Source organism: Typopeltis vanoorti, chromosome 8, assembly GCF_054136105.1.
Source record: "Typopeltis vanoorti isolate ZY-2024b chromosome 8, IOZ_Tvanoo_1.0, whole genome shotgun sequence".
Classification (NCBI taxonomy): domain Eukaryota; kingdom Metazoa; phylum Arthropoda; class Arachnida; order Uropygi; family Thelyphonidae; genus Typopeltis; species Typopeltis vanoorti.
Window position 1 is genome coordinate 42,619,639 of NC_143556.1, and position 26,427 is coordinate 42,646,065.

The 26,427-nt window shown below is 35.5% G+C and overlaps 1 protein-coding gene across 1 annotated transcript; it reads left to right on the forward strand.

The window, feature by feature from the left end:
- The first annotated feature begins 448 nt into the window (after positions 1 to 448).
- On the forward strand, positions 449 to 4,816 carry LOC150103953 (uncharacterized). Its single transcript, XM_090397105.1, has 2 exons — positions 449 to 510; positions 3,789 to 4,816. Exon 2 carries the CDS (start codon positions 3,878 to 3,880, stop codon positions 4,814 to 4,816), a length of 939 nt encoding a protein of 312 aa, XP_090253231.1. The 5' UTR covers positions 449 to 510; positions 3,789 to 3,877.
- The last annotated feature ends 21,611 nt before the right edge of the window (positions 4,817 to 26,427 follow it).

Sequence of the window (26,427 nt, forward strand, 5' to 3'; positions counted from 1 at the left end):
CTGGACACTTCAAGCTGCAAGAAATCCGCTACTTTTATTGAATGATTTACTTCCTTCTTTTTTACTGTTTTATGTGTTTATTCTGCACTTTATTTCGTAAATGGTATTTAGTTTTTCTTTTTGTTTCTCTGTTATAAACAACACAGTAATGTATGTGTAAAATAGAAACTCTTTTATTGAGTTGTGTTGCAATTCCTTTTCCACGCTATATATTTTTCAAGTTATTACTAGCACAAACACCACTTAGTGTGTATACGTTGATCGTTTCATATGTCATCAACGACTGTGCTTATAATAGTATAGGTGTTGCATAAATGAAAAATGTAGATTATTGTTACAAAACCGGGCTGAGAGTTTCCGTAGCAACTTCAGGTGCATGTGCTAATCAAATAAATGCAAATTTTGTGATAGGTATTCCTCTGCAGTGTTACAGTTGCATTGCAAGAACGGTGTGTGTGGCAGTGTACAGAACGAAGGAAATATCAGGAGATTTTTGAAATAAGTTTACAGGTATGTCAGTTTTTATTTATTTATTTTTTATTTTTTTTTTACATATATAATTTAATATTCGAAAGAATCATAGGTATGGGTGGGAAGGATAGATTTTATTCTTAGGCATAACGGTTCGCTTAAGTAGTCAACAAGAAGGTTTCGGTTTTTGAAATGTTAAACATCAGACAATAAAGAAAGTCTAGTAGAAATAGCAGTTGAAGGAATAATTGACTGTTTTGAATTACAACTAAAGCAATTATGGCTATGGATGCCAGTGTCTGTCTATTAAATCGTGTCACCTCGTTGCGAAATGAAAAAATTTTAATTTCCGTGAGGATAACTTTTACGTTCATATGAACAGAAAAATCACGGACTTTTCATTGTATGTATTTAATTTTCAATTTAGCAAGTATATGAACAGTTGCTATGATATATGTGAAGCACCAAAAAATAATACGTGTACCTCGTATTATGTTTTTTTTTTTTTTTTTTTTTTTTTTGTGCTTCACGAATTAGCAGATTTCAGGTTGATAAATTATATTTTATTCAGTCTTACTCGGTTTTGGTAATTTATATTCTAAATGCTTATGCAATTGAGTATCCCTGTTTGTTAGTGATTATTGGATGACTTTTAATGATTTGTATGTGACATTATTAATTCAACAATATATATTTTTATTACACACGAAGTAATTTTTCACTGATTATTATTTGAAAAAAATTACCCCTCCTGATCAATGTTTCGTTAAAATGTATCAAAAACGCATACAAATAAAGCACTCCTTTCCTTTATCGCTTAATGACTTCATTTTGCTTACTTTTAAAGTTCTTTTATATAAAAGGTTGGGTTGATTAATAATCCATCAGAAAAATCTACTCTTAGAGACAAAGATGGAACTTTTCCAAGCCACTTCAGTCCTACTAGTAGCAGAGCGGTGGTCTCATACTAGATGTAAAAATCATCTTCCACCTTTAAAGATATTTACAAATATCCATTGTCCAGTGGGATTCAAACCCACGATGAAGTTTGATGTGGCGTTGTAATGATGAGGAGTTGCTTTTTTTTGTATGGAGTCTGTCCACTGATCCGTAGATCATGAAAACAATTTCAAGATATCTTAATGTCTTGATCAACTGTCCTATACTGTGTTGTGGCAATTAAGGCAGAAACAACTAATGTTATAAGGCTAATGTATTTTGCTGTAAATTCGGTGTATTTCTAGTCGGTTTGCCTACTTTCAGAGAATTAAAAAAAAATAAAATAATTAAAAAAATCCGAGAGGAAAATTTAAACTTCCGTATTGGACTTATTAACTCACCTTGATTTGAAAAGCTCTTGTAAAGGCTCCTTGCGTCATACACTGTAGACAGGATTCGAACCTGTTCTTCTAAAGAAGACCATCATCGTTACTGACTGAGCTCTGGAGGCTCAATATGGTTGTGTGGCGATTTCAACATGCCGACACTCCCTGTCGCAATTAGAGCATAATTCTACCAGAATTTTCTACTATTTCTTTCTGTTACTGGCTATATTTGCACGTATCCCAGGAATTTTGTATACAATTTTATTGAGAACTGTCCTCCGGTATTTAACTATCTCTTGTATCTTACATATGCATGACTAAGCAGGGATTTGTGCATTAATAATATTGTTCTTCATTCATTTGTCTTCTTAATTTTTATCCGGTTTAAATTGGATAAAAATTAGCATGACAAATAATTGAAGAGAACAATAAACCAAGTATGTATAAATAAATGAAATTGTGTCCAAAGTAAGGAAATTTATTTTGAGTTAGAGTTTTTGAATTTTTTTTTTTTTTAAATCTCAACTATATTCGTGTATGAAAAAAACTTTATATTTTTAACGCGTTTTTGGAAGAAATGTGTGTGAATGTGAGAGGTGCTGTTTTGTGATAATGTGAAGGTAGTTAATTTTTAAAAAAGTTACATAACAGAATTTTATCTGAATGGAAAAAAAATGAAAATGGCAATTTTTTTTTTTTTTTTGCCATGCATACAACGAGTAACATTTTATCTCCCCCCTTTGTTCTTGTTTTGCTAGGCCTCCGGAAGACTAGAGGACGTTCTTTCTGAGCCTTTTTCGACCGAATGCCAAGTTATTCGAGTTCTGGCAGCCGGGAAAGCGGATTTTTCGTTCCGTAAACTTAAGAAAATCGACCGTAGTATCCACACTATTATAAACAATAAGATTTTGTTTTAGCTTTAGGGATGACGAGATGGTGGCACTTATAAGCCGTCTCTTCACCGGATGCTGGTTAAATTAGTGATAGCCTTGGGCCAGTCACTTGACACGTTGAAGACTAGCACTCAACCAGTGGTGATTGAAGTACCTACTCATTCTCCAAAAGTTAGGACTAAAATGGCCTCGCCTATTCCCTAAAGGCAACAAAAGGAATTAGCTGATTTGAGTTTACGTTTGATAAAGAAGAAAAAAAATAATCTCTTTTCAAATTTAAAAGTAACACTTGGAAATTGCAAAATTTACTGAACAGAACTATTTGTCAAAAATTTAAGATAAATTATTTATATAAACAATAACCTAGAAACACATGTGTTTTGGCTAGTTCTTTATAAATCTGCTTTTCCCATTACGTTTCCTTAGTGTCTGTTTTGTTTAATGTTTCATTTATCATTTAATGAAAATGAGTAAAACAAAAACAACTCCCCACCCCTAAGTTAATGAATCATAACACATTTTCATTTTTCAAAGGGTGTTATGCGGCACCTTTTACACCCTAATTTTCTCTCTCTCTCTCTCTCTCTCTTTCTCTTCTTCTTTTTCTTCTTCTTCTTCTTCTTGGAAATCGGAGTCTTCGACTGCTTCATTGCAACAGTCGGAGAATATTTCTAGTAGAGTTGGCTTAAGCATACGGCATACACTTGCCGAAAACTCGTGTTCCTAATCTCACATGTTATTGTTAGGATAATACGGAACATTTACTGATGTTCCGTATCCTAACAATAAAATGGTAATGAAACTGTATTAGAGGTTTCATTAAAGTTATTATTTTTTTTATAGAATTTTCCTTATTATTATTATTTTCTTTCGTTCTCATTAAAACTACTTTCAAGAGGAAAGCAGTTCAAATTATTCATAATATTGCTTTCATCATGATTACGCTAGACAGTAGGTGCCATGATAAAATTGCTCTCCTCATCTAAACCAATTTTCTAATACTTACTTCAGATTATTATTATATTTATGGATGGGGATTTACAGTTGTCACATTTACTGTAATATTTCACTTTGCTGATATATCGTTTTTCTTTTTCAGCTTCGTCAGTAGGCAAGTCACCAAAGAGAACCTAATGTAAACTCAAGGATTGTCTTGTATGTATATAGTCTTCTTCAGTGCCAATAAGCATGATTCGGTGCACGGGATTATTTCAGAAGTCATTGAAAACTTTTTTCCTTCTATCACTTATTATAATCACGATTTTGGGGTATTTGTTATGGATGGAAAATCCCACCCTTCGAAATTTTTTGGCTGGAGATATTGTTGATTTCTCAAATGCAGACAACGTTACTGGATTTAGTTATAACATAGTCCCAAATATTGTACACTTTGTCCACTTTGATAATCCTGAAATTAGTTTCATCGATGTGGTAACAATTAAAGCAGCTTACAGGCATCAGAATCCAGATAAACTATTCATTCACACCAACCAACATGAACTCCGTGGAAAATACTGGAACATGGTAAAGAATATATCAGTTCTACAACTGAATTATTATGAAAAACCAACTCATATCTTTGGAAAGCCTTTCAGCCAAGTTTATGATGCATCCGACATTGCACGTATTCTTATTTTAATGGAATACGGAGGAATATATTTAGACAGGGATTCGTATATAGTAAAATCATTAGATCCTTTCAGGAAATACGAATTTGTTATTGGGTGGACACCTAATGAATACCTTGGAAACCAAATTTTAGTCGCTCACAAGAATGCTCGTTTTCTTCGTTTGTGGTATAATACTTATCGTTTCTATAGAGGTGACAGGTGGTATTATAATGCTGGACAACTGCCGACGACTTCAATACTTTATATTCAGCCAGAGCTTGTTCATCGAGTTCCTCATGATTTTGGAGTGCATATGTTGGTGGGTATGTTATACGCTACTCGAAGCGATGAGTGGAAGAATTATTATACAATTCATCTTTTAAGTCGACATAAGTCGTATTTAGTCCCAAATGATCCAATAATTGAATTCGATGAGGAAAATATAAAAACGTACAATAAAACATTTGGTGATATGGCAAGGCTTGTAGTTTATGAAACAACAGATTTTATTAAGTGAATGTATAGTTCATAGGTTTTTTTACAGTTATGTAACTTTAAAAAATTTAATATTGCATAGTGTTTTCATTCTCTATTGAAGAAATCTTCTTTTTCAGACTGTAACCATTGTAAATGATTATTCTCTACGAAAAGAATTCTTTTCAACTAGTTGTTTTCGCAACTTATTCCGGATTTTTATTATGAAATAACAACTGCATCATATCTTGCACTTTATCTCAATATCATGATCATGTCTCATTTCTGTTTTTTTTTTTTTTTCTCCAAATGAGAGAATGCAACCACGGAGAAGGTTATATGATGATTATTTTGATTTCATTAAAAACAAATTCATATTTTAGTTGTCTCTTTTATTAATTTTTTTTGCAATAGTTTGTATATATTCGACTCTCCATTTATGAAAGTGACTTCCATGATCGTATCACAATGCAATTATTCATTATAAATGAAATATTATTAGCACAACAAACATCTTTTGAAATGATGGAATTCGAAAACAAATGAACAGTCACGTTGTTCTTCAAACACGAGCCCCTGAGTTTCTTTCGTCCTCATTAAAATGAAAGTACAAACTAAAACCTTTCCATTATAGCCACTCCAGAGTTTACAAACGCCTATTTAGACATGAAACTTATGTAAAAAAGATTATCCAAATGTGCGATGGTGTATATATTTTTTTACTTTCCGTTGCACACCTAACACTTATAATTTATGAAACGCATGTGCAAAACTTGCACAAGAAAAGTAGGCACATTGTATGGCTTACAGACAACATTTGTAAGTTTACAACGCCGTTTCAACTCTTCTCGTTATGTCTCCCCACTTTACCTATTTCAAAAATATATATACAGATTGCAATATACTCAGTTTTCGCTTCTCACGCTATGATTCAACCAAATCCAAAAAGAAACTGAACAAATAAATTCCCTTTGCCTTGTATCGTCATCACATGTTACTCTTTCGCGCAGGCCTACACATTTTACCGATAATCCAGCGGAACAGGTTCGTTACTCCTTATTCCCGGTAGTATCCCATGTTTGTCAAAGCGTGTATTCATGGGGCCGGTTTTGCCTGCTTTGCGGGAGGAAAACCCCAGAATAAACGGAGTAAAAAATCCTGCTGTCCACGCCCAAGACCAGCTAACTTAGCTATGGCTGAGGAAGATTATTATTATTATCATCACGGGCAGCTCCAAGGAGTCCATAGACTCGTCGAGGGAGGCCCTAAAAATCATGTCAAGAAATACTATTAACATCCACACTATCTATCATACTTCTCCTTGAACTCATTTACAGTCAGAGCACCCACAACAGACTCTGGCAACTTATTCCACTCATTCACCACTCTCCAAGTAAAAAACCTCGTTCTAACACCCTTGCTAACTACGCTCTTGCCGAGTTTCCATGGATGGCCCGTTGTCCTTCCACCACCAGTCCTATTCTGAAAAATATCCTCTGAATTAATCTTATAGAAACCCTTCAGTAATTTGAATGTCTCAATCATATCACCCCTTTTCCGCCTGTCAACCAATTTCTGCAACCCACAAGTCTTCAAACCCACAAAGATCCTTAAACTCCTCACATCACCAACGGGAATCGCACCTAGAACACTCCTTTCCCAAGTTGCCAAGCGCGTAACCACTAGGCTAACCGCTATTAGATACCGACTTTTTGTTGTTCAGTTAGTTGTCGAACGTAATTTTTTAGAAATAGCTAAATCACTTATTGAATTAATATATGCAAATAGTTAATGGTTTTCTAACAAGTAAATCAATTTTACTTTTTAAATTGTACGATCTATAAATGAACTTAAAGCTACAAACTACACTGTATTGGAAAAATTGACACACATCCATACCTCTACGTTGCCTCGCGGATATGACGCAATTACACGTCCGCAACGCTATATGACACACAGGCACGTGGGCATTAGCAGTGTAGACATTATTTACTCAGGATACAAACAGTAGAGGTGTATGCAAATATTTACTTAAAGTGAGAGAACTGAAAAATTTCTTTAGTGTTAGATAAAAAGCAGCACTGAGAGATAAGAAAGAGAACAATGCTATGTATTGAGAATGTAGCCAAAAAAAATCCGATTGAAATGATAGGTACCACAAAAATTGACAAGATGGTGAAATCAATATATGTACTGCTTTGGGATAACTGGTCGGTTATTTAGCCTATAGTACCCATAATACACGAATGCACCATAGCCTAGATACTGTACTGAGTCGGTACAACAGAAGACACCAATTCAGGATACTACACTTTCTTGACTCAGATATCTAAGGTGGAAGAAGGATATAAGATTGGACACAAAGAACTCAAAAAAGTCTTATTCTTACAAAGTGATGAATTTTAGTGTCTGTTGTTTCAAATAAATAGAAGAACATGGAATAGCGGCCAAGACAACAGTATGAAGCCATAGATCCATCATGCTTGGCTACAGCAATGCAAGGCAGTGAAGCGATTTGGAGCATTATTTTCTGGTACTCCACAAATCTTGATCCCACTAAGACAAGGCTGGATAGTACAACCTACCTAAATATCTTTAAGGACCATGTACATCCCTTCATTTGCATATTTATTCTGCATATGATGGATATTTTCAACAGGATAATGCGACATGTCATTGGGCACATGTTCCGAAATGGTTACAGGAACATGAAAGTGGTTTAACTTAAGGGATTGGCTCCTTCGATCACTAGATCTCAATTTATTAAGCATCTTTGGAAAGTGGTGGAACGAGATGGTCATGACAGGGTGCCTTGGATTATAAATTTGATCGGACTGTAGGAATTTATTAATTTCGCCTGAAAAAGGATAAAATACCTGCGAGGTGTATCCACAAACTCATAGAGTCGATGTTCCCACATATCGACCCACTTATGAAGGCTCACAGTGATTGATTCAACATGTTATGAAGTGAATCTCTAATGAACTTGGCCATTCAACTGATTAATGGTGAGGAGGAAAGGAGTTGAAGAAATTGTGGTGAGCTGTATAGTGAACGAGATGAAAGGCAGAATTGCAGCAACTTCTCGGTTCAGTGATGTCTAAAATATCCATAGATGTCTTTGCGTTAATAAGTTTAATGATCATTTGGACTTTTGTTTAATCATTTTTTAATATGTCTACAAAGTACTGCTTTGATATCTGAAATGGAACTTTTTTGTGGTGCGCATTCTGTACTTGAAGCCCAGTTCTATTTTTTAAGATTCTATCCCGTTTTAATGTTTAAACACTCATTCAATTAAAGTTTCATTAAATCGAATATTTCTGTAATGTAGCCCAGCATCTATGGAACTCACAATGATTGTGTCCAAAAAACGACTGATGATATTTTAATCATTAAAGTTTTCGTAAACCACTGAAAGTTCAGAAGATAGTAGCGTTAAAATAGAGAAATCTTAGTTTTAATAAACATTTACACTGAATTAAAAATGCATTTGTCATCAGCAAAAACATATTATTATAATGATGTATTTTACTCGGGCTTTCTTGTTGACTAGCAGTGTTGAAAATAGTAATCACAGTATGTGGAACAAATCTATGATTTTGGAGCAAATACAATTGATTATGTACACCATGTTGTTCACTTCATCAGGTTTGATTGCTAATGCTATTTGGAAAAGTGTGTCTTTTTGTGGGGGAGGGAAGATGAAATCTAGTTTTTCTGTTGATATGGCTCTATGCATTTTTTGCTATTGCTGAAAACAGTCCAATACAAAGCACTACGGCTTTTCATAATCATGTTCTTAAAAACAGGTCTGCACTTTTTTAGTTAAAAAATTAGCTCATTGTCCATGAAATATGTAAACAATCATCATGGTCATCATCATCAAATTTCTGCCATGTACCATCAAGGGGTGTACAGGATACTACATGAAAAATTTACATCATTACTAACTTCCTATCTACAACTTTCCTCCAAATCAGTCTGTTACCTGTCAAGACTCCAACATTATCAGATCTCATATTTCTATCGTCTAAGGCACTTTTTACCGTATCAATCCACGTATATCTTGGTCTTTCTCTGAGTCTTTTTACTGCCAACCTGGCAGAGAAACTTGTCTTGCTAATCTTTCCTCTCCCATTCTGTTTAAGTGACTGTACTACCTGAGATTAGCTCTGCTAACGCATTCCTGGATGCTGAATGTCAAGTTCTTTCCTAATATCCCCATTTTTTATATGATACTGCCATTGATGTCATCTGTTCATGCCTTTAATCTTTGTGAGGTCTCTCATAACTGCCGTCTCTAGTCTTTGGTCAAGTGTTTTACTTCTGACCCAGCTTTCAGATCCATAACTTAAAATTGGTTTGAACACTGTCTTGTATATAGCTAATTTAGTGTTTTGACTAATTTCTCTCTTATTCCATATGAATTTATTCAATTGACGTCCTACCATACCAGCTTTGTTGATTATGTTGTCTATTTCCATATTTAATTTACCATCTTCACTAAACATCGTTCCTAAGTAGCTGAAATGTTTTACTTGTTGTATAGGTTTTCCATTCACAATTCATTGACATTTTCAATGATTCTGCCTATTTTCATTGTCTTTGTCTTTTTAAAGCTGACCTTCACACCATATCTATTACAACAGTTATTCAATTTAGACATGGAATCTTGCAGACTTGTAGTGGATTTATTTAGAAGTATAACATCATCCACATAAAGCAAAGACTGACATTAACATCTCCAATTTTGATATCATGTTTAATACCACTTTCCTTCATAAAGTGATCCATGTAGATAATGAATAACAGAGAGGATAATGTACATCCTTGTCTCACACCATATTTAACATTAAACCATCTTCCTGTACTTCCTTCATTTCTAACTGCTGACTTACAACTCAAATAAAGACTAAGTATTGCTTGATATAATGCCCCATTGACACCATATAACTGTAGCGTATTGAACAGCTTTTCTCTTGGAACCTTGTTCCAAGAGAAAAGTATGCCTTTTCCAGATCTACAAAACTTAAATACAGATGAATGTGTATTGGTTTAAATGATGAAAAAATGAGGAATTATTTGTAGGGAGTGAGATCTCTAGGTTGCGCGCAGTGATACACAGTGCGCAGCGAGAGTTAGAGCACCTGCAAAACTCTTTCCAGAGTGCCTCGGCTAACGGAAATAAACAAGTGTTTGAAAGGAAAAATAAGCGTAAGATTGGGAGAGTTTCTGAAATGAAAGAAAGAGTTAAGTATAGTTTCTGGGAAAAATTCCCATGTTACTCCTCTTAAACACTATTATTATAATTATGGCTATTATAGCCTGTTATTGTTTAGGAGTGTCCCTAATTTAGATACATTGGCTATCAATATTCAAAAGGTGTATATATATTTAGGGCATTATTAGTGAGTATAGAAGGAAATTAAGGTAGAATAAAAGAGGTGGAAAAATCTGGTACATACCTTTTTTTATTCTACGATGTCTTCCACTTCCATGATCTCGCTGAAGGTTGTTTACAAACGGGGGGGGAGAAGCAAAGAGTGTTGTATGGTGACTCGTTATTAAGAGGAGTGATAGATGGGAGTTTAACTAAATCGTACTTACCGGGTGCGAAATTTAAGGATGTCAGTGAGAGTATTAGAGCGCAAAAACAGAGGGTGAAAGAATTGATAGTTGTGGCGGGTACGAATTAATTGAAAGGAGATAAATTTTTTATGAGAAAGGACTTGAAAGTATTGTTAAAGGTAGGGAAAGAAAAGAGTGACAGAGTTAGGATGGTAAGTCTGTTTTTTCGCAGTATGACAGATAGGAGTTTAGAAGGAGGGCCATAATCGCAAATGACTTTATGCGCAGGTTATGCAGACGGTGTGGTGTGGAATTCGTTGGCATGTGGAATAAGTTTGGTGGGCGAAAGGATTTATACAAGATGGATGGCCTGAATTTGAATGGATTAGAAAAAGTGTTGCTGAATGAATTGAAAATAGATGTGCAGAACCAGGGAAATTAGAACTACCAAGGAGTGGGGGGGGGAGTGGATATGCGGACATCAGTGAGACAGTTGAGTGTAAGAATGTATATAATGTACCCGAGCCAGTACTAAGAACAAGAAATCGAGATGAGATAGTTAGAATAACGCATCAAGATAGGGGTGGGACAAACGGACCTCTGCATTTCATGTACTGTATACTAATGCCAGGAGTATTAGGAACAAGAAGGAAGAATTTTTGGCTTTGATTGGCTCTTCGTGGCCACAGGTTATTGGCATTAGTGAAACATGGCTGACGGAAGATGATATAGTTAGTGGGATAGAATGTGTAGGTTATAGTGTGTTTAGGAGGGACAGAGAGATTAAAATGAAGGGAAGAGTGTTATTGATGATAGCTGATGAACTGCAGCAAAGGAGAATTGAAGTTGTATTGCAGGATAGTGAAAAGAGCTCATTTGAGGCTATTTGGTGTGAGATTGAGACTGGCAGAACAAAATATATAGTCGGGTGCTGCTATGGACCAGGTGATGGAATAGATGGCAGAGATAGTACGCATAAACAAATTGATGAAATGAGTGGAAGGAGGGTAATTATTATGGGGATTTCAACTATGGTAACATTGATTGGAAGCAGGAGAGGACACATGTGAGGAAGGAAATGGATTTTATTCAATTATTAAGGGATAACTATCTGAGACAGCATGTAAGTGAAAATACTAGGGATTTGAGAGTGCTTGACCTGGTAATAGAATCTGAGAATTTGGCTGTAATGAATATGACCATGTTGCCACCTATTGGTGAGCGTGATCATAAGGTCTCGACCTGAGAGGTGGCTAAAGGGGTGGAATTTTCGATTAAGACAGGGTATATGTGGAATTACCGTGCTGGAAAGTATGACAAGCATAGGAGAGTGCTTGGATCAGTCCCATGGCATGTAAAACTGCAAGTGCTGGATGTCGAAAGAGCATTGGAAATGGTCAAGGAGAATTTACAGGAGGTTATGGCTGATTGTATACCTAGGGTCCGAATAGTAAAGAATGTAGGGGTTAAATGGGTGAATAACACCATTAAATTTGAACTGCAAAAAAAGAAACAACTGTGGAGGGAATTTAAGTAGAAAGGTGACCTGCAGGCCCATGAACAGTATAAAGCACAGGCCAGAAAGGTAACGAGTGTGATAAGAAAAACAACAGCGGATTATGAAAGGAAATTAGCCATGCAAGCTAAAGAGAATCCCAAACAGTTTTTTTCGATATGCTGCAAGTAAAAGAAAAAATATATACGGCAGAATGATTTTGAGGAATTCCGATGGTAGGGAGGTAACTGAATCAGTTGATATAGTGGAATTACTGAGCGAGCACTTTGCAAGAGTTTATCATCCAGGTGGTGACATTGAAAAAATGAAGGAACCATTAGTTTATACGGGAATTGAGATGAATGAAGCGGAGGTGAATAGTCTATTACAAAACCTTAATGTGAATACATCTGTGGGATTGGTTGGTATGCCGGTCTTACGTGAAGAGGCTAAAGAATTATCAGTGCCCTTGACCATGTTGTTTAATCTGAGTCTTGGGTCTGGTTTAGTCCCGAAAGTGTGGAAAGAGGAGAAAATAGTTCCACTGCATAAAGGAGGATCCAAGACTGCTGTTGCAAATTACCGACCGATCAGCATATCAGGAGTCGTTGTCAAGGTCTTGGAGAAAGTAGTCAAGGGATAAATACAAGAATGGATTGATGATAATGAGATGTTGTACGGGGGACAGCATGACTTTGTGAAGGGTAGATCATGCCTCAGTAACTTGCTCAAGTTTTATAACACAGTGACGGCTGAACTGGATAAGAGTAATGGGTTTACAGTGATAATGCTGGATCTGGCTAAGGCATTTGACAGGATACCACATGGAATTCTAATCCGTAAACTACAACATATGGGAATGGATATAGGGTTGGTGAAATGGATAGGTGGGTGGTTGATGGAGAGATATCAGACAGTAGTCTATTCAGCAGTAGAGTCCAAAAGACAGCCTGTGACTAGTGGTGTGCCGCAGGGTTCTGTTCTTGGACCACTGCTGTTTAATTTGTTCATTAACGACATAGGGAATGATCTAAGAGAAACAGTTCGTTTGTTCGCTGATGATGCAAAGTTAGATAGGGCAATACTGAATGCAGAAGATGTCAAAATCTTGCAGGAAGACTTGGATAGATTGGAATTCTGGACTAAGGAGAATGGATGTCAATTTAATGTGACAAAATGTAAGGTTATGCATTTTGGGATGAAAAGATTAGCAGCAGTATACCACATTGGGGGAGCTGTACTCCATGAGATTGATGAGGCCAGGGACTTGGGAGTGTTGGCTGATAGGGAGATGAAGTTTAGGGGGCACATTGCAAAAGTGGCTAAATCAGCTCATCAACTCACTTGGTTGTTGAAAAATACTTTGACCAGCAGATGCAAGCAAGTTATTGTACCTCTGTACCGAGCCCTGATAAGACCTCATCTCGACTACTGTGCCCATATTTGGTAATCGAAGTTTTTTCTTGATGGATAGGAGCTGGAGAGGATCCAGAGGCGAGTGACCAAGATGATAGCAGGTCTATGAATGAACCTTATGAGAACAGGTTGAAGATTTTTGGGTTGCAGAAATTAGTTAATAGGCGGAAAAGGAGTGATATTATTGAGACATTCAAATTGCTAAAGGGTTTCTATAGGATTAATTCAGATGATATTTTTGAGATCAGGGCTTGTGTGGGAGAACTAGGGGACATCTATGGAAGCTGGGAAAGAGTGTGGTTACCAAGGCTGTTAGAGCTGGCTTCTTTACTTTTAGAGTGGTAAATGAGTGGAATAAGCTGCCATAGTCTGTTGTGGGTGCTATGACACTGAATGAGTTCAAGGCAAGGTATGATGATATGATGATATGATGAGAGTGGTGTGGACACGATGTTTAGGGCCTCCCTCGATGAGTCTAAGGACTCCCAGAAGTCGTCCGTAATAATAATAATAATAATAATAATAATAATAATAATAATAATAATAATAATAATAAAAGATCTTTGTTATATTTCGATGATTTCTCAACTACAGTGCACAAAACAAATAAGGGATATTGTAGTTTCTCTCGGATAATTTTGGATTTCTGCAAATAATTATAACTTATTGGGTACTTTATACATGAATAAATATTTCTTACTTATGGATAGAGTGTAATTGATGAGATATTGTTTAAATAATCGATATTTATTACAAATTTAACAAATTATACATTTTAGCGTGAAATAATTTTAACTAGAATAACAACAAGAATAGCCAAAAACGCTTTTGTTAATTTTTTTAATAGGGCGTATGGTCTTTATTAACAGCCAGAACCGCGGTACATCTTGATTGCATGGACCGGATAAGATGATCAAACAGTTCTTGTGGGACATTTCCCCCACTCTTCTCTGAGAGCAATTTCGATCTCTTGAAGCGATCGTGGTGGCACCAGTCGAGCAGAAAGGCGCCTACCTAAATCATTCCAGGCATGCTCGATTGGATTACAATCCAGTGAACAGGCACGCCAGTCCATTCGTTCAATACCTTCTTTCTCAAACCACTCTTGTACCAAATTTGCACGATGTGGACGTGCATTGTCATCCATGAAAATGAATTCTTGGCCAATTGCAGCAGCATATGGACAAACTATAGATTTCGAAATCTAATCGCGATACCTTTGGGCTTTCTTCTTTTACCTTTGGGGTTCCTTTGTTAAGGAACTGTTTATGATAAAATAGAGATCAGTATGGCTACCTATACTTATTCTAGCCCATCAAACTCCCACATTGATGTTGGGGTCTTTCACGAACAAACTCTGGATTATTTCTTCATCCACTTTCACGCCATAACAAGATACGTCGGTTAACTGGTTACAGACTGAACCCGGACTTGTCACTAAAAAGAACGCGAGCCCAATCCTCATTTGTCCAATTGCAGTGTTCCTGTGCCCAAATTCTTTGGGCTCATTTGTGATTTGCAGTAAGTAGAATGCAAACCATTGGTCTTCGAGCCTATAAACCTATGGCAGGAAGGCGATTTCGAACATTTCTCGTCTCCAGAAAACGATTCCAAAGTCGCAAAATTATGCTTTGAGATACACGTCACGCTTGAGCGATAAATTGTTGGGTTTTCCAGCTTCTAATCGACTAATGGCTCTCCAAGCAATTTATTCTGGGATATTATGTTGCTCTGCCATTTTTTAACAAAATATTGGATAGTAGGTGACAAAAGTTTACAATTGAAGTAATAATTATGCACTGTGGAAGTAAGCGCAACAAGCCACACTTTTATACCCCCCACATGCTAATACAGCTAAAACACGTTTCGATAAGTCTTAACATGATTTTATAAGCAATTGCGTGTTCTACACTGTTGTGTATTAAGAATATTTTAAAATAAATGTGTTACATTTGTAAATTGTTTTTATAACTTTATAATTTACAGGAAAACCAAAATATGCTCTAATTGTTTTGAGCAGTATATTTGTCATAAAGTGAAAATCTGATCCTGATAGCTATTTGGCTTCAATCCAGCTTGTTCTTCACCAAAATTTTCTTCCACAATCCTTATCAGCAATTTCTCAAGTATACTTGCGTAAATCTTACAGTACCGAGGGTATGAAGCGCCTGTGGCAAGTGTCTAACTTGTGCCCCCCAAAAATTGTGAAAAATGTAAATGTAACAAGTTAAATTTTACTAAATGTAATATGTTAAATACTTACTATTAACCCCATCAAAATGAGTTGCAGTGTGTGTTGGAATTTGCGTGTCTAAAGCGGCGTATTGCTGAAAGTTAAAAATACAATATAAAATAGCGGACTTTTATATCTATTTATTTATTTATTTTTTTTAATTTTTTACGTTTTGCACCCCAAAACTAGTTACGCCCGTGGCGGGGCCACGCCCTCGTTATGGAACTGAAATCTTACCAGGAACACTCAGAAGAGAAATACCTCTTTTTTTTTCTTTTTTTTTTTTTTTAAAGGTTCTGATTAGGGTTTTCCATATCTCTGGGAGTATTAGGCCTTGATTTCTGTTAAGGTTGATAGTAGAACGGGCCACTGTGGCTGCGTCTTTGAAAATTCTTGAATGGTAATCTTCCTCTATGTAAGGAGAACAGCATTTGTCCCACTCGATGACATGGTTAGTTGTAGAGAAATTGTATTTCTGGCTTATCGTCTCATTTCTCTACAACTAACCATGTCATCGAGAGGGACAAAAGCTGTTCTCCTTACATAGAGGAAGATTACCATTCAAGAATTTTCAAAGAAGTAGCCACACTCACCCGTTCTACTGTCAACCTTAACAGAAATCAAGGCCTAATACTCCCAGAGAAATACCTCTGTAATTCTCACATTCAGTTTTATTTCTGTTTTTCTATATGGGTACTATGAGAGCTCTACTCCAATCATCCGGAATTCCTCCACTGTACAGCCTTCTGAACTATGCAGTGCAGCCACTGTAAGGCTTCTATACCTCCATACTTGAGCATTTCTGCTCAAAAATGATCTACTCCTGCTGCCTTTCCATTTCAGGCCTTTGATAGCTTTTTCTACCTAAAGTATGGAGATATATTCCTGACTGAATGTTGAATGTTTTTTACCACTGTGCAGTCACTGCATGTTTGATTTAGCAATTTTTCAAACTAATTACTCAATACGTTAAGGATATCTTTTTCTCCAGTTTTCATGTTAACTCACCCTAACACAATATTTTTAATGTCTAAAAATGGTATGGGTTCGACGGCCGATTTTCTTGAGTTACGCAGAGAAAAACTCGAGTTTCCGGGGAAAAACCCGCTTGCCTTTGCCAGAAATCGACTAACTCGGGAACCAGTCGAAAAAAAGCTTAGAAAATGTTTCTCCAGTCGGCGACTAGACTCGAACTTATAAGTCTTTCTTAGTGCTGTCAACCGTCGTGGAGTGTAAACGCCACTTATACTAAGCTACATAGGCTCATATTAGGGAATAAAACTCCTATTACCTATTAAGGAATATTTTTATTGTATTTAATGTGAATCCCACAAACGAATGGCTGGCTCTAATAGCAGCATCGCTAAAGACCAAACAGGGAACATTTTTTTCAGATACTCTTCAGTATGCAATGCGCTAATCTCAAATCTGGTGATTAAATTCCTACTAACTACAGACATTCACGTTTATGTCCACGATGGGATTTGAATTTTGGACGTGTTAGTTGTAAAGCAATCACGCTGCTCACTAGGAATTCCAGGCCAGCATTTAATTTCATTTTGTGTCATTTTTGCAAGTTGAAAATAACACTTTCCTAATCAAAACGTGGCGTGAAAACATATTAATAACAGAAACCTCTCTTATTAATATTATTGACTTTCTCTAATGACAAGCCCATCTCAACTGGCAGCGAAATGAACTCTACAAATTTCCTAAATTCATATTTATTTTTCGACTTCCTCTTTCTGTCTTATGTGAGCTCTACAAACTGAGACATAAACGATGAAATTGTGTTTTTCACGTTTTTCGTAGTTTTTACTCTTTTAATTTCTTTTAGGGAGTGGAGGGGATGGCATGTATTCGCATCAAATTTAAGAGAACTGAATATGCCGTCCTAGAAAAACTAAGTACAGCAACTATCAGCGACATGGTTAATAATGCAGGTTTAGTTATCTGAGCACATGGTGTATCTACTCTCCAACCAACAGGCTGTAAGCATGAATGATTGTGGCTGTCTTTATATGGACTGGTGAGACTGCAGCCCTGCTAATTGAAGTCTGGAAGTAGATTGTAAAAGTTTCCTATTGGTCTCTAGAGGGGGAGGATCGGATTATCTAATTCTTTCTATCTACTGTACTAATCTGCTGTAGATTTGCAGCTTATCATGGGTGAGGTTTACATACTAGCGTTTCCAGGGCGGGCGCCAGATTAGATCACTCCCTGAGGCAAACAATTAAATATCGCCCCTGATGGATTATAAGACAAAAATATAAGAAAATCTAAAATTGCTATTTTGTTTTGATTACAAGAGAAACATTAATGCAAAACGATTACATAATAATATTAATTAAATGTTTGCTCTACGGGGATATAGCACAATAAAACTGTTTTATAACCTTTGTGGCTGAATGGACTTTAATCCCTTCATCTCTATGAAAAAATGGCTTAAATTAATGAGAATTTATCGAGGCACCTGGCTCACCCATTTTAGGGCAGTGTGGGATCGTCTGTACCGATAAGCAGAGCCGTTTTCGGACGCTTGTGTTTCCACCTATCGTTTTCATCGTAGTTAGATGACTCTCGAATGAGTTGATTGGGATGACTAGCTGCTTTGGTGAGATATGTAATGGAAGTATCACGGAGAAACATGTGAATATCAGGAATGTCAGCGTCTTGGTGGAGGAGAGTGTTCCTGACAAACCAAGGAGCATTGAATATCATACGGAGACATTTGTTCTGGATGACCTATAGCTTTTGATGTGGCCAGGGGAGGTGTGACCCCAAGTCAGTGATCCATAAGTCAATGTGGGTCTAATGATTGCTTTATAGATTCGTAGTTTGTTTTCAGTGTTGACACGGCTTCTTCCGTTGAGAAGAAAGTAAAGTTGCATAACTGAATTGCGGAGTTTGACTTGCTGCTGGCATAATCGATGTCAGAGTTAAAGTTGAGGCGGTTATCTAGTTGAATATCTAAATATTTGGTACTGGATTTCCATGGAATAGCTGTGTTGAAAAGTTTGACTTCTCCCTAGTGGGATGCCTACCGTCTTATGAAGAGAATGGCAGTACTTTTGTCGGCATTCACAGCTATTCTCCATTTCCTGAGCGATTTTTCTAGGTTTGTTGCTGCGGTTTGTAAGTGCTGCGTAGCTAAGTTCGGCCTGAGAGATCTACTCAAAATTACCATGTCGTCCGCATTGCAAGCTGTGGTAGTTGATGTCGTGTTAGGGACGTCAGCAACGAAGATGTTAAAAAGCAGCAGAGAGAGCAGCGAGCCTTGAGGAACACCTGCAGTAATTCTTTTCGAAGATGATTTGAGTCCTCTCAATTTGACCTGAAATTTCCGGTTTTTTAGAAAGGAGTCCATAAGTTTGGTAAGGTATAGCGGAACGTTGGCCATAAATAATTTATAGATGAGGCCTTTGTGTTGTGCCAAACCTTATCAAAGGCTTTTGCTACATCCAGAAAAATAGCTCCTGTATGTTGTCGTCAATTGAATCCAGTAGTGATGAATTTGATTAGTTTGTGAACTTGTTCTGTAGTACTGTGCCCGGTTCGAAACCCAAACTGCTCTTTCGGTATTGTGTTGTTTTTATTCACCACATCTTGAAGTCGATTGAGGATGATTTTTTCCGCAATTTTTCCCAACCATGAAAGACGACTAATGGGTCTATAACTTTGCGGTAACTGAGGTGTTTTTCCCAGCTTATGAATGAAGATTATGTCTGCTTGTTTCCATCGGACTGGAAAATAATTTAATCTGAGTATGGCATTTATAATTGCTACCAAATACATGACAGCTTTGTGCGGAAGGGTCTTGATTGTTTGGTTGTTAATTTCATCTGGTCCAGGGGCTTTTTTGTTGTTAAGCTTCGTAATGATTGAGTAGACCTCTTTTATACGAGGTGGGACAGATATTTTCAAAACTGTTTATAAGCTCTTCTAAATTTAAATTATAAGCTATGTCTGCCTCTATCGACAGAGTTGCTAGATCAACCAATCTTTCTTGGGTTATTTCCGTTTCGCAAATAATTTTAATCAGTTTAAGCTTGGAAAAATGTCTTTCCGCACTTGCTGCTCTAACAGGAATTGTTAGCATAGCGACGGCGCCTATCGCAATATGGCTAAACAGCGCCCTTATTAAGCCGCGCCGTGAGGCAGGCTGCCTCTATGCTACACCCTGTCGACGGTACTGAGCGTTTCTTAATAGACATAATTCATTATCCGAGCAATTGAACGCAGAGTAGAACGCAAAAGGGCGCACTGAATGACACGACTTCTGCCTTTCCGTCTTTTCATCCTCTCTCTCTCTCTCTCTCTCTCTCGATATAAATAACACCCAATACCACTAAATTCCTTCTACTCCCCCCCCCCACAAAATACTTTCGTCTTTCTTCCCTATTCTAAAACATAAGAGCCGTCGATTTTGAAGGAAAAAAAATAAGGCAAGAAGACAGTAGAAATGAATGTGGTTAGACATAAAATAACAAATAAAGCAATAAAATATAGTTGAGTTTTATTGGCAATCATTTTTTTATAGAATAACGCATATCACATGATGTAAGCACCTACCCTGGCTTAATCAAATCAAGTGTTGAGGCAAAAGTTTCAACATAAAGTGAAATTTGATATGAATTGTGAAATCCGATACATAATGGAACTTGAAATTATCATTTTATGTTGGAACATTTGCTCTTCCTTCCCATCACTAAACTCTGCTGATATTTTGAACAGAGCCCTGTAAGTACAGGTTTCTCTCTAGCATTTTTTTCCAATGTAATTCGAATTATTTTTAATGATTTATTAGTATGTTAAAAAGCGGTAACTATGAATAGCAAGGTTTTTTATGAATTTAATTAAACTTCGAATTACTATTCAAGGTAATAAAGATAGTGATAAGACTACTAAGATTATATTAATATACTCTTTGAAATTTCAAGTACTCAAGCAGTTCATCATATCAGTCGCCAAGAATGCTTGTTTCAAACTGTTGATCATATTAGACAGAAAAAAAAAAGCTTAAATAGCATGCATAAGAAGTTGATTTCTTTCTAAATCTACCCTCCAGGCTACAAACTAAATATTTAAATTAGCTACTTAAATTTTATTAAATAAAATTGAAGGAAATTAAATATTAATCCACATATAGAAGAATATACAGATTGGATTAACCTACCTAACATAGTAAAACACAGATAGACATATAGAATACTTAACTGGCAACCAAGAATAAAGAGAAAAGCAGGAAAACCACCTACAAGATAGGAAGATCCAACAAGATAGGAAGATCTTAACGATGATTCCATTTATGTTAGTTTAGTATTAAAGATCATTCCACTATTATGTTTTCAAATTGAGAACTAAAAAATCCCTGAAGACGTATTCTTCGTACCATCGGAAAATACTGAATAAACAGTCTTATTGTTAGCAGTGTTATTTTTGGAAAGAAATAATGATACCTCTTTTGGATCCCCTGAGCCCTTTTTTGGCATGTAGTAAGTTATGTGATGGACAGAATTGTTAGGACTCTCCCGGGACAGACAGAAGTGGAAAGAGTTCATTTGGCCTCATCACATCCACATAGATGATGGAAGAGAGAAGAAGAAGAAGAAGAAGAAGAGAAATTATGTGATAAGAAGCCGCAATTTTGGTGTAAACACATAAAATATGTTCAAAGATATACACTGAAGTGAGATTAATATCCAGGAAAGAAATATCCTGATTTTTCTAAACTTCTAAGTAACATAAATCCAGTGCATATTGATACCAAAGAGAACATGTTTTTTCAACTATTTTCTACTATTTACATAGGATCTCATTTTAAATAAAAAATTATTCCACTGACTCTTTTTATCCCCATAGGGAGTAGGCAAGTTTTTGTCCTGCTTAACTTTATGAGCCTGAGAGGTGGGAGTCACACTCCACCAGTAGCCAATCAGATATAGCGAACTCAAAACTATCATTAATTTTAAATAGCATCTGGTTAAGTAATGAAAGACACGTGCTATGAGGTGAGTACCCAATCCTAACAATGTATTATTGTCTGAAATATCGTGGATTCAAGGGCCAATTTTCTCGTATTTATAGGAGTGAAAACTTAGTGTTTAGGAAAAATAACCCCCTCGTACATGGTAGAGATCGACTATTTCTTGAACCAGTCGAAGAAAAGCTTAAAAAAAGTCATCTAGTCAGTGACTAGATTCGAACTTAGGTTTTCCTTCGGGTGGTTTAGTGCTATGGATGTAAACACCACTTACACAGGGTTATACAGTGAGGTTTATTTAATCATGAGGGCCAATAATTTCGATTTGGCTACTTTAGGTGAAGTAAATTATTTCTTCATTTATTGTTTGATGCAATTACATTAGCATATCTTTATGCTGCCATTTATTTATTTTGTAACCATGCATATTAATTGCATTGTTCACATTTATGAACTGCTTAGATAATATTTTATTACAAAGAAGTTACCTACTCGTATTTTATATGTAACATAAAAGATATACTACAGTAACCGTTTAGTATAATAGTGATGATATGTTTTCAATAAATAAATAATAGAGCAATAGGTGTCTTTCAGCAAAGGAATTTATTCTGTCTCACTTGCATATTTTGAGAAAATTCTGCTTGGGAATATATTACTTTTTTTTTCCAAATAATCGCTAAAATTAATGCATTTCTATAAAGGAGGCATTTGTGTCATTGAAAGACCACGTTCGAATTCCGTGTAATACTTGGAGAATCGTTTTAGATAATGTTGCATTAGTTAGCGTGATATCGAGGTATATATATATATATTTATATATATATATATATATATATATATATATATATATATATATATATATATATATATATATATATATATATATATATATATATATATATATATATATATATATATATATATATATATATATATATATATATATATATATATATACATGGCAACTGTGTGATGCTTGAAAATCGTGTGTTGTTCTGGCCAGTTTGCCTGTTTTGAAGGAAGAAAAATTCACGTTTTTAGGACTTAAAAATTTCCAATAGAAATCCCATGAACAGGCTAATTTATCTTCAGATGATAAGAAATCTTCATTTCATTGATGGGATTCGAACCAAGGTGTTTCCAACCAAAAAAATGCGTACTTTTTTTACTACCAGCCTCAATCCGCAGCCTCTTACACGCACGTACACACACACACACACACACACATACAATAAAATATACCATGGACGTGAATGTATTTTGCACGCAAAACTTTGTTATGCTTTCTTGTGAATATCGTAAATAATTTCTTTAGTATTTAAATACAACATAGAAGAAAAAAATCTTTGCATAGACAATGCAAAAAAGAAATGAGTAAGTGTTATATTTAATGCGATTGGTGCGTGCTTAATTGATCCAAGTTCAAAGTTAAATCCAATCTGGAACACTCGAGTACAATATAGCATATCGAATATACTTATCAGCACGTTTCCTTTTTTTTATTTTCAATCAGTTCAAGGATCAAAACCCTAGTTTCCTCAAATACGTTGTGAATGGTAATAATATCAGCACCTTCTTTCTGCTACGCAATGGCAATTCTTCTTTAATCTTAATCAAAACTGATGATAAACTGAATGTGTTATCATCATTCTTCCATATAAATGAAAAACTAAGCTGTACTGATTCATTCTCTTCTTTGGGAACTAACTTGAATGCATTATTGATTCAGGATTTTGAAGATGACACGAGTGGCCTTTAGTAAAGGCAAACATCACACACTCCCCCTTAAATTTATTTGGCATATTAACAGAAACTATATAAATTTGTGGATATCAAATTATATGAAAAATGGAAAACAAAAACAAAACAAAGTATTCATACAAAGAATATTCTGCTAACGCTATATACAGGTGATTACATTATTTTGAAGATAATGAAGATGACCTTTAGATATCAGTTTATAAATTAAATAAAATAAGTATAATCCAAACAAAAAGTCAAACAGTGCAATCTAAAGTTCCAAAAGAAAATAACAATCATTATATAAACAAAACTTCTTATCAATATGAAATCAAAAGTAGTCATTGAATATTTAGGTTGCATAAGAACATATCTAAAAGTGAAAGATATAAATGAAAAATAATCCAAAAAATATTTGAAATTAAAAGGACAGAATCCTAAAAAACATGGCAAAAGCTATGCTAAAATTTTATAAAGTAATGACCAATCACGCAGGAGCATATGGTACAGAAATGTGGACTGCTAAAAATCGAAGTAAAATACAGGCTTTAAAGATGAGATTTTTAAGAACAATTAAAGGATGTGCAAAATGAGACCGATACCAGCTACTAAAAGGGATAAGTTGTTGCAAGATAGAAATACCAGAAAAAGGACGGGGTAAATACTAAATCCTTGATGAGAAGAAGAGTATGCTCATACTTGTTATTTTGGACTGAAGATTATTCTGAAATATTTGAATGCGAAATTATTTGGTTTCCCTTTGTGTCATAATATAACTGCCAATCTATTAACTGCATTGCAGATGAGAATTATTGTAAAATCCGAATTCTTTGATTTTTGTTTCCTTTACTAAATCTTTTTTAAGTTGTAATTCCATGTAGCAACAGAAGAGCCATATGGTTTTTTATGGTACAAAGAGTAGAGATGTTAAATAACAAATGTGTTCTCTAAGCTCACAGGTTGTGATTAGTTGGTGTGTGTGTGTGTGTGTGTGTGTGTGTGTGTGTGTGTGTGTGTGTGTGTGTGTGTGTGTGTGTGTGTGTGTGTGTGTGTGTGTGTGTGTGTGTGTGTGTGTGTGTGTGTGTGTGTGTGTGTGTGTGTGTGTGTGTGTGCGTGCGTGCGTGCGTGAGTGAGTGAGTGAGTGCGTGCGTGAGTGCGTGCGTGCTTGTGTGTGTGTGTGTGCAGTTGATTTTTGAAATAAAAACAGACAAATATTTCTTCGATTCCATCATTATCAAATGTAACTCTGAACCAATTATTAAATTTCAGTTCTTAAATTTTACTGCCTAATCTACCAAGAGACAGGAAGATTAAAGATTTTCATAATTTTTCCTGTTACTGAAATAAACAAATGAACTAATACCTTTTATTCCCCAAAGGGTGTAGGCGAGATTATTACTCCTAGGTAACCTTTTGAGGACTGGTGGGCAGTCAGTTACTGTTAGCAGTCATAGATAGCTGGTCCACGGTTGTAAATGATTTTCATACGCACTCAGAAAGAACAGTATGGCAGACTACTTATATCTTATGGTCCAGAACACTCTATTATTGTCTAAAATAGCACGAGTTCTATTGCCTATTTTCTTGAGCTACGGGCTTTATAACCATACTTTCCTGGAGGAAAATTCTATTGTATTAATGATCAACTAACTCAGGATGGGCTGAAAAAAAGGCATAGAAAAATTCCTTAGCTGGTGATTAGAATAGAAATCAAAGATTTTCACATGTACTATTCTACTATTATTATAATTATAACAGAATTAACTTGTGATCATAAGACATAGCCAGTATTACTCTCTGTAGCACTATGAGTTCTATGGTTGATTTTTCTAAGTTGTTTGACTAAAAAACTAAGCTTAAGGAGAGGATAACTCTCCTAAAGGTCTACACGTGAAGTAACTCCGCAATTGGAAGAAAGTTCTAGTCGTAGTTGATAACAATGGAGCCTATAATGGTCTTTCTTCTAGAGTCTAACTTCATGGTACTTGAAATGATCTCAAAAAGCTGCAAGAGCATCCATTGTCTTCTTCTTCTTCTTAGTGATTATTATTATTATTATTATTATTATTATTATTATTATTATTATTATTATTATTATTATTATTATATCCCCCCCTCCATAGAGTTCAAGGACTTATCATGAGTTGTCACTCTACATTGCACAATATTCAATATTTTAATATGTGTGTGTGTGTGTTTTCCCTCAGCCTGGTGATTGATGAGGTATCAATTCTACATTACTAGGGATTTATTATAGAGCAAAGGTTCCAGTTGCCTTCCTTCTCCAATAGCATTCTATCTCTATAGATATTTGTGTTCATGGGGATGGTTTGCTATTTTGAAGACAATAAAACCCATGTTTCTGGAAAGAATAACCTTCAACTCCATGTGAGACTGACTAACTCACCTTTGATTCAAAAGTCCTGTTAAAGGTTCTCACGTCATAGATAAGATTCTAACCCTTGTCTTTCCAAATAAAGGGCTCTGTCAAAACCAGCTGAGCTACGAAGGCTTCATAAAAAAAAAAAATCAGCTAACACCTTTTATTCCTTATAGGGAGTAGGCGAAGCCTTTATACCCTATCTAGCTTTTGGAGACTGAGTGGGCAGTTCAATCTCCACAGGTAGCCAATCAGAGATAGCTGGCCCATGTCTATTACTAATTATAGCAGATATCGATGAAGAGACTGGCAATCCTAACTAGATATGTTACTGTCTGAAATAATGTGTGTACTTCGGTTGATTTTTTTGAGTTTACGGGATAAAAAACCCGATTTTCCGGGAGGAAAAACCCGCTTGCCCATGCCAGAGATCGACTAACTCGGGAACCCTCCGAAGAAAGGCTTAGAAAAAGTTCCTCCAGTCGGTGACTAGACTTCAACTTAAGTCAAACTTCGAGTGACCAATCGCAGAGAACGCAGCGCCACTTCCACTGAGCCATACAGGCCCCTGAAGGCTTCATTTTAATATAAAAATATTTAAAAAAACTGATATTTTAAAAGTAAAAAAAAATTGTTTAATTATCTATAAAAAAACTTTCGAACATCATTTAAGGATTTAAGTTAAAATTTCACTTAATAGTTTAATAAAAAAAAATAGGGTTGTTAAGTTGGCACTATAGTCGTCAAGTTACCATAAGACAATGTAGAGAATAAAAAAAAAAGGTTCCAATATAGATAGTAGATGAAGAAGCAAATAAAACTCAATTGAAATA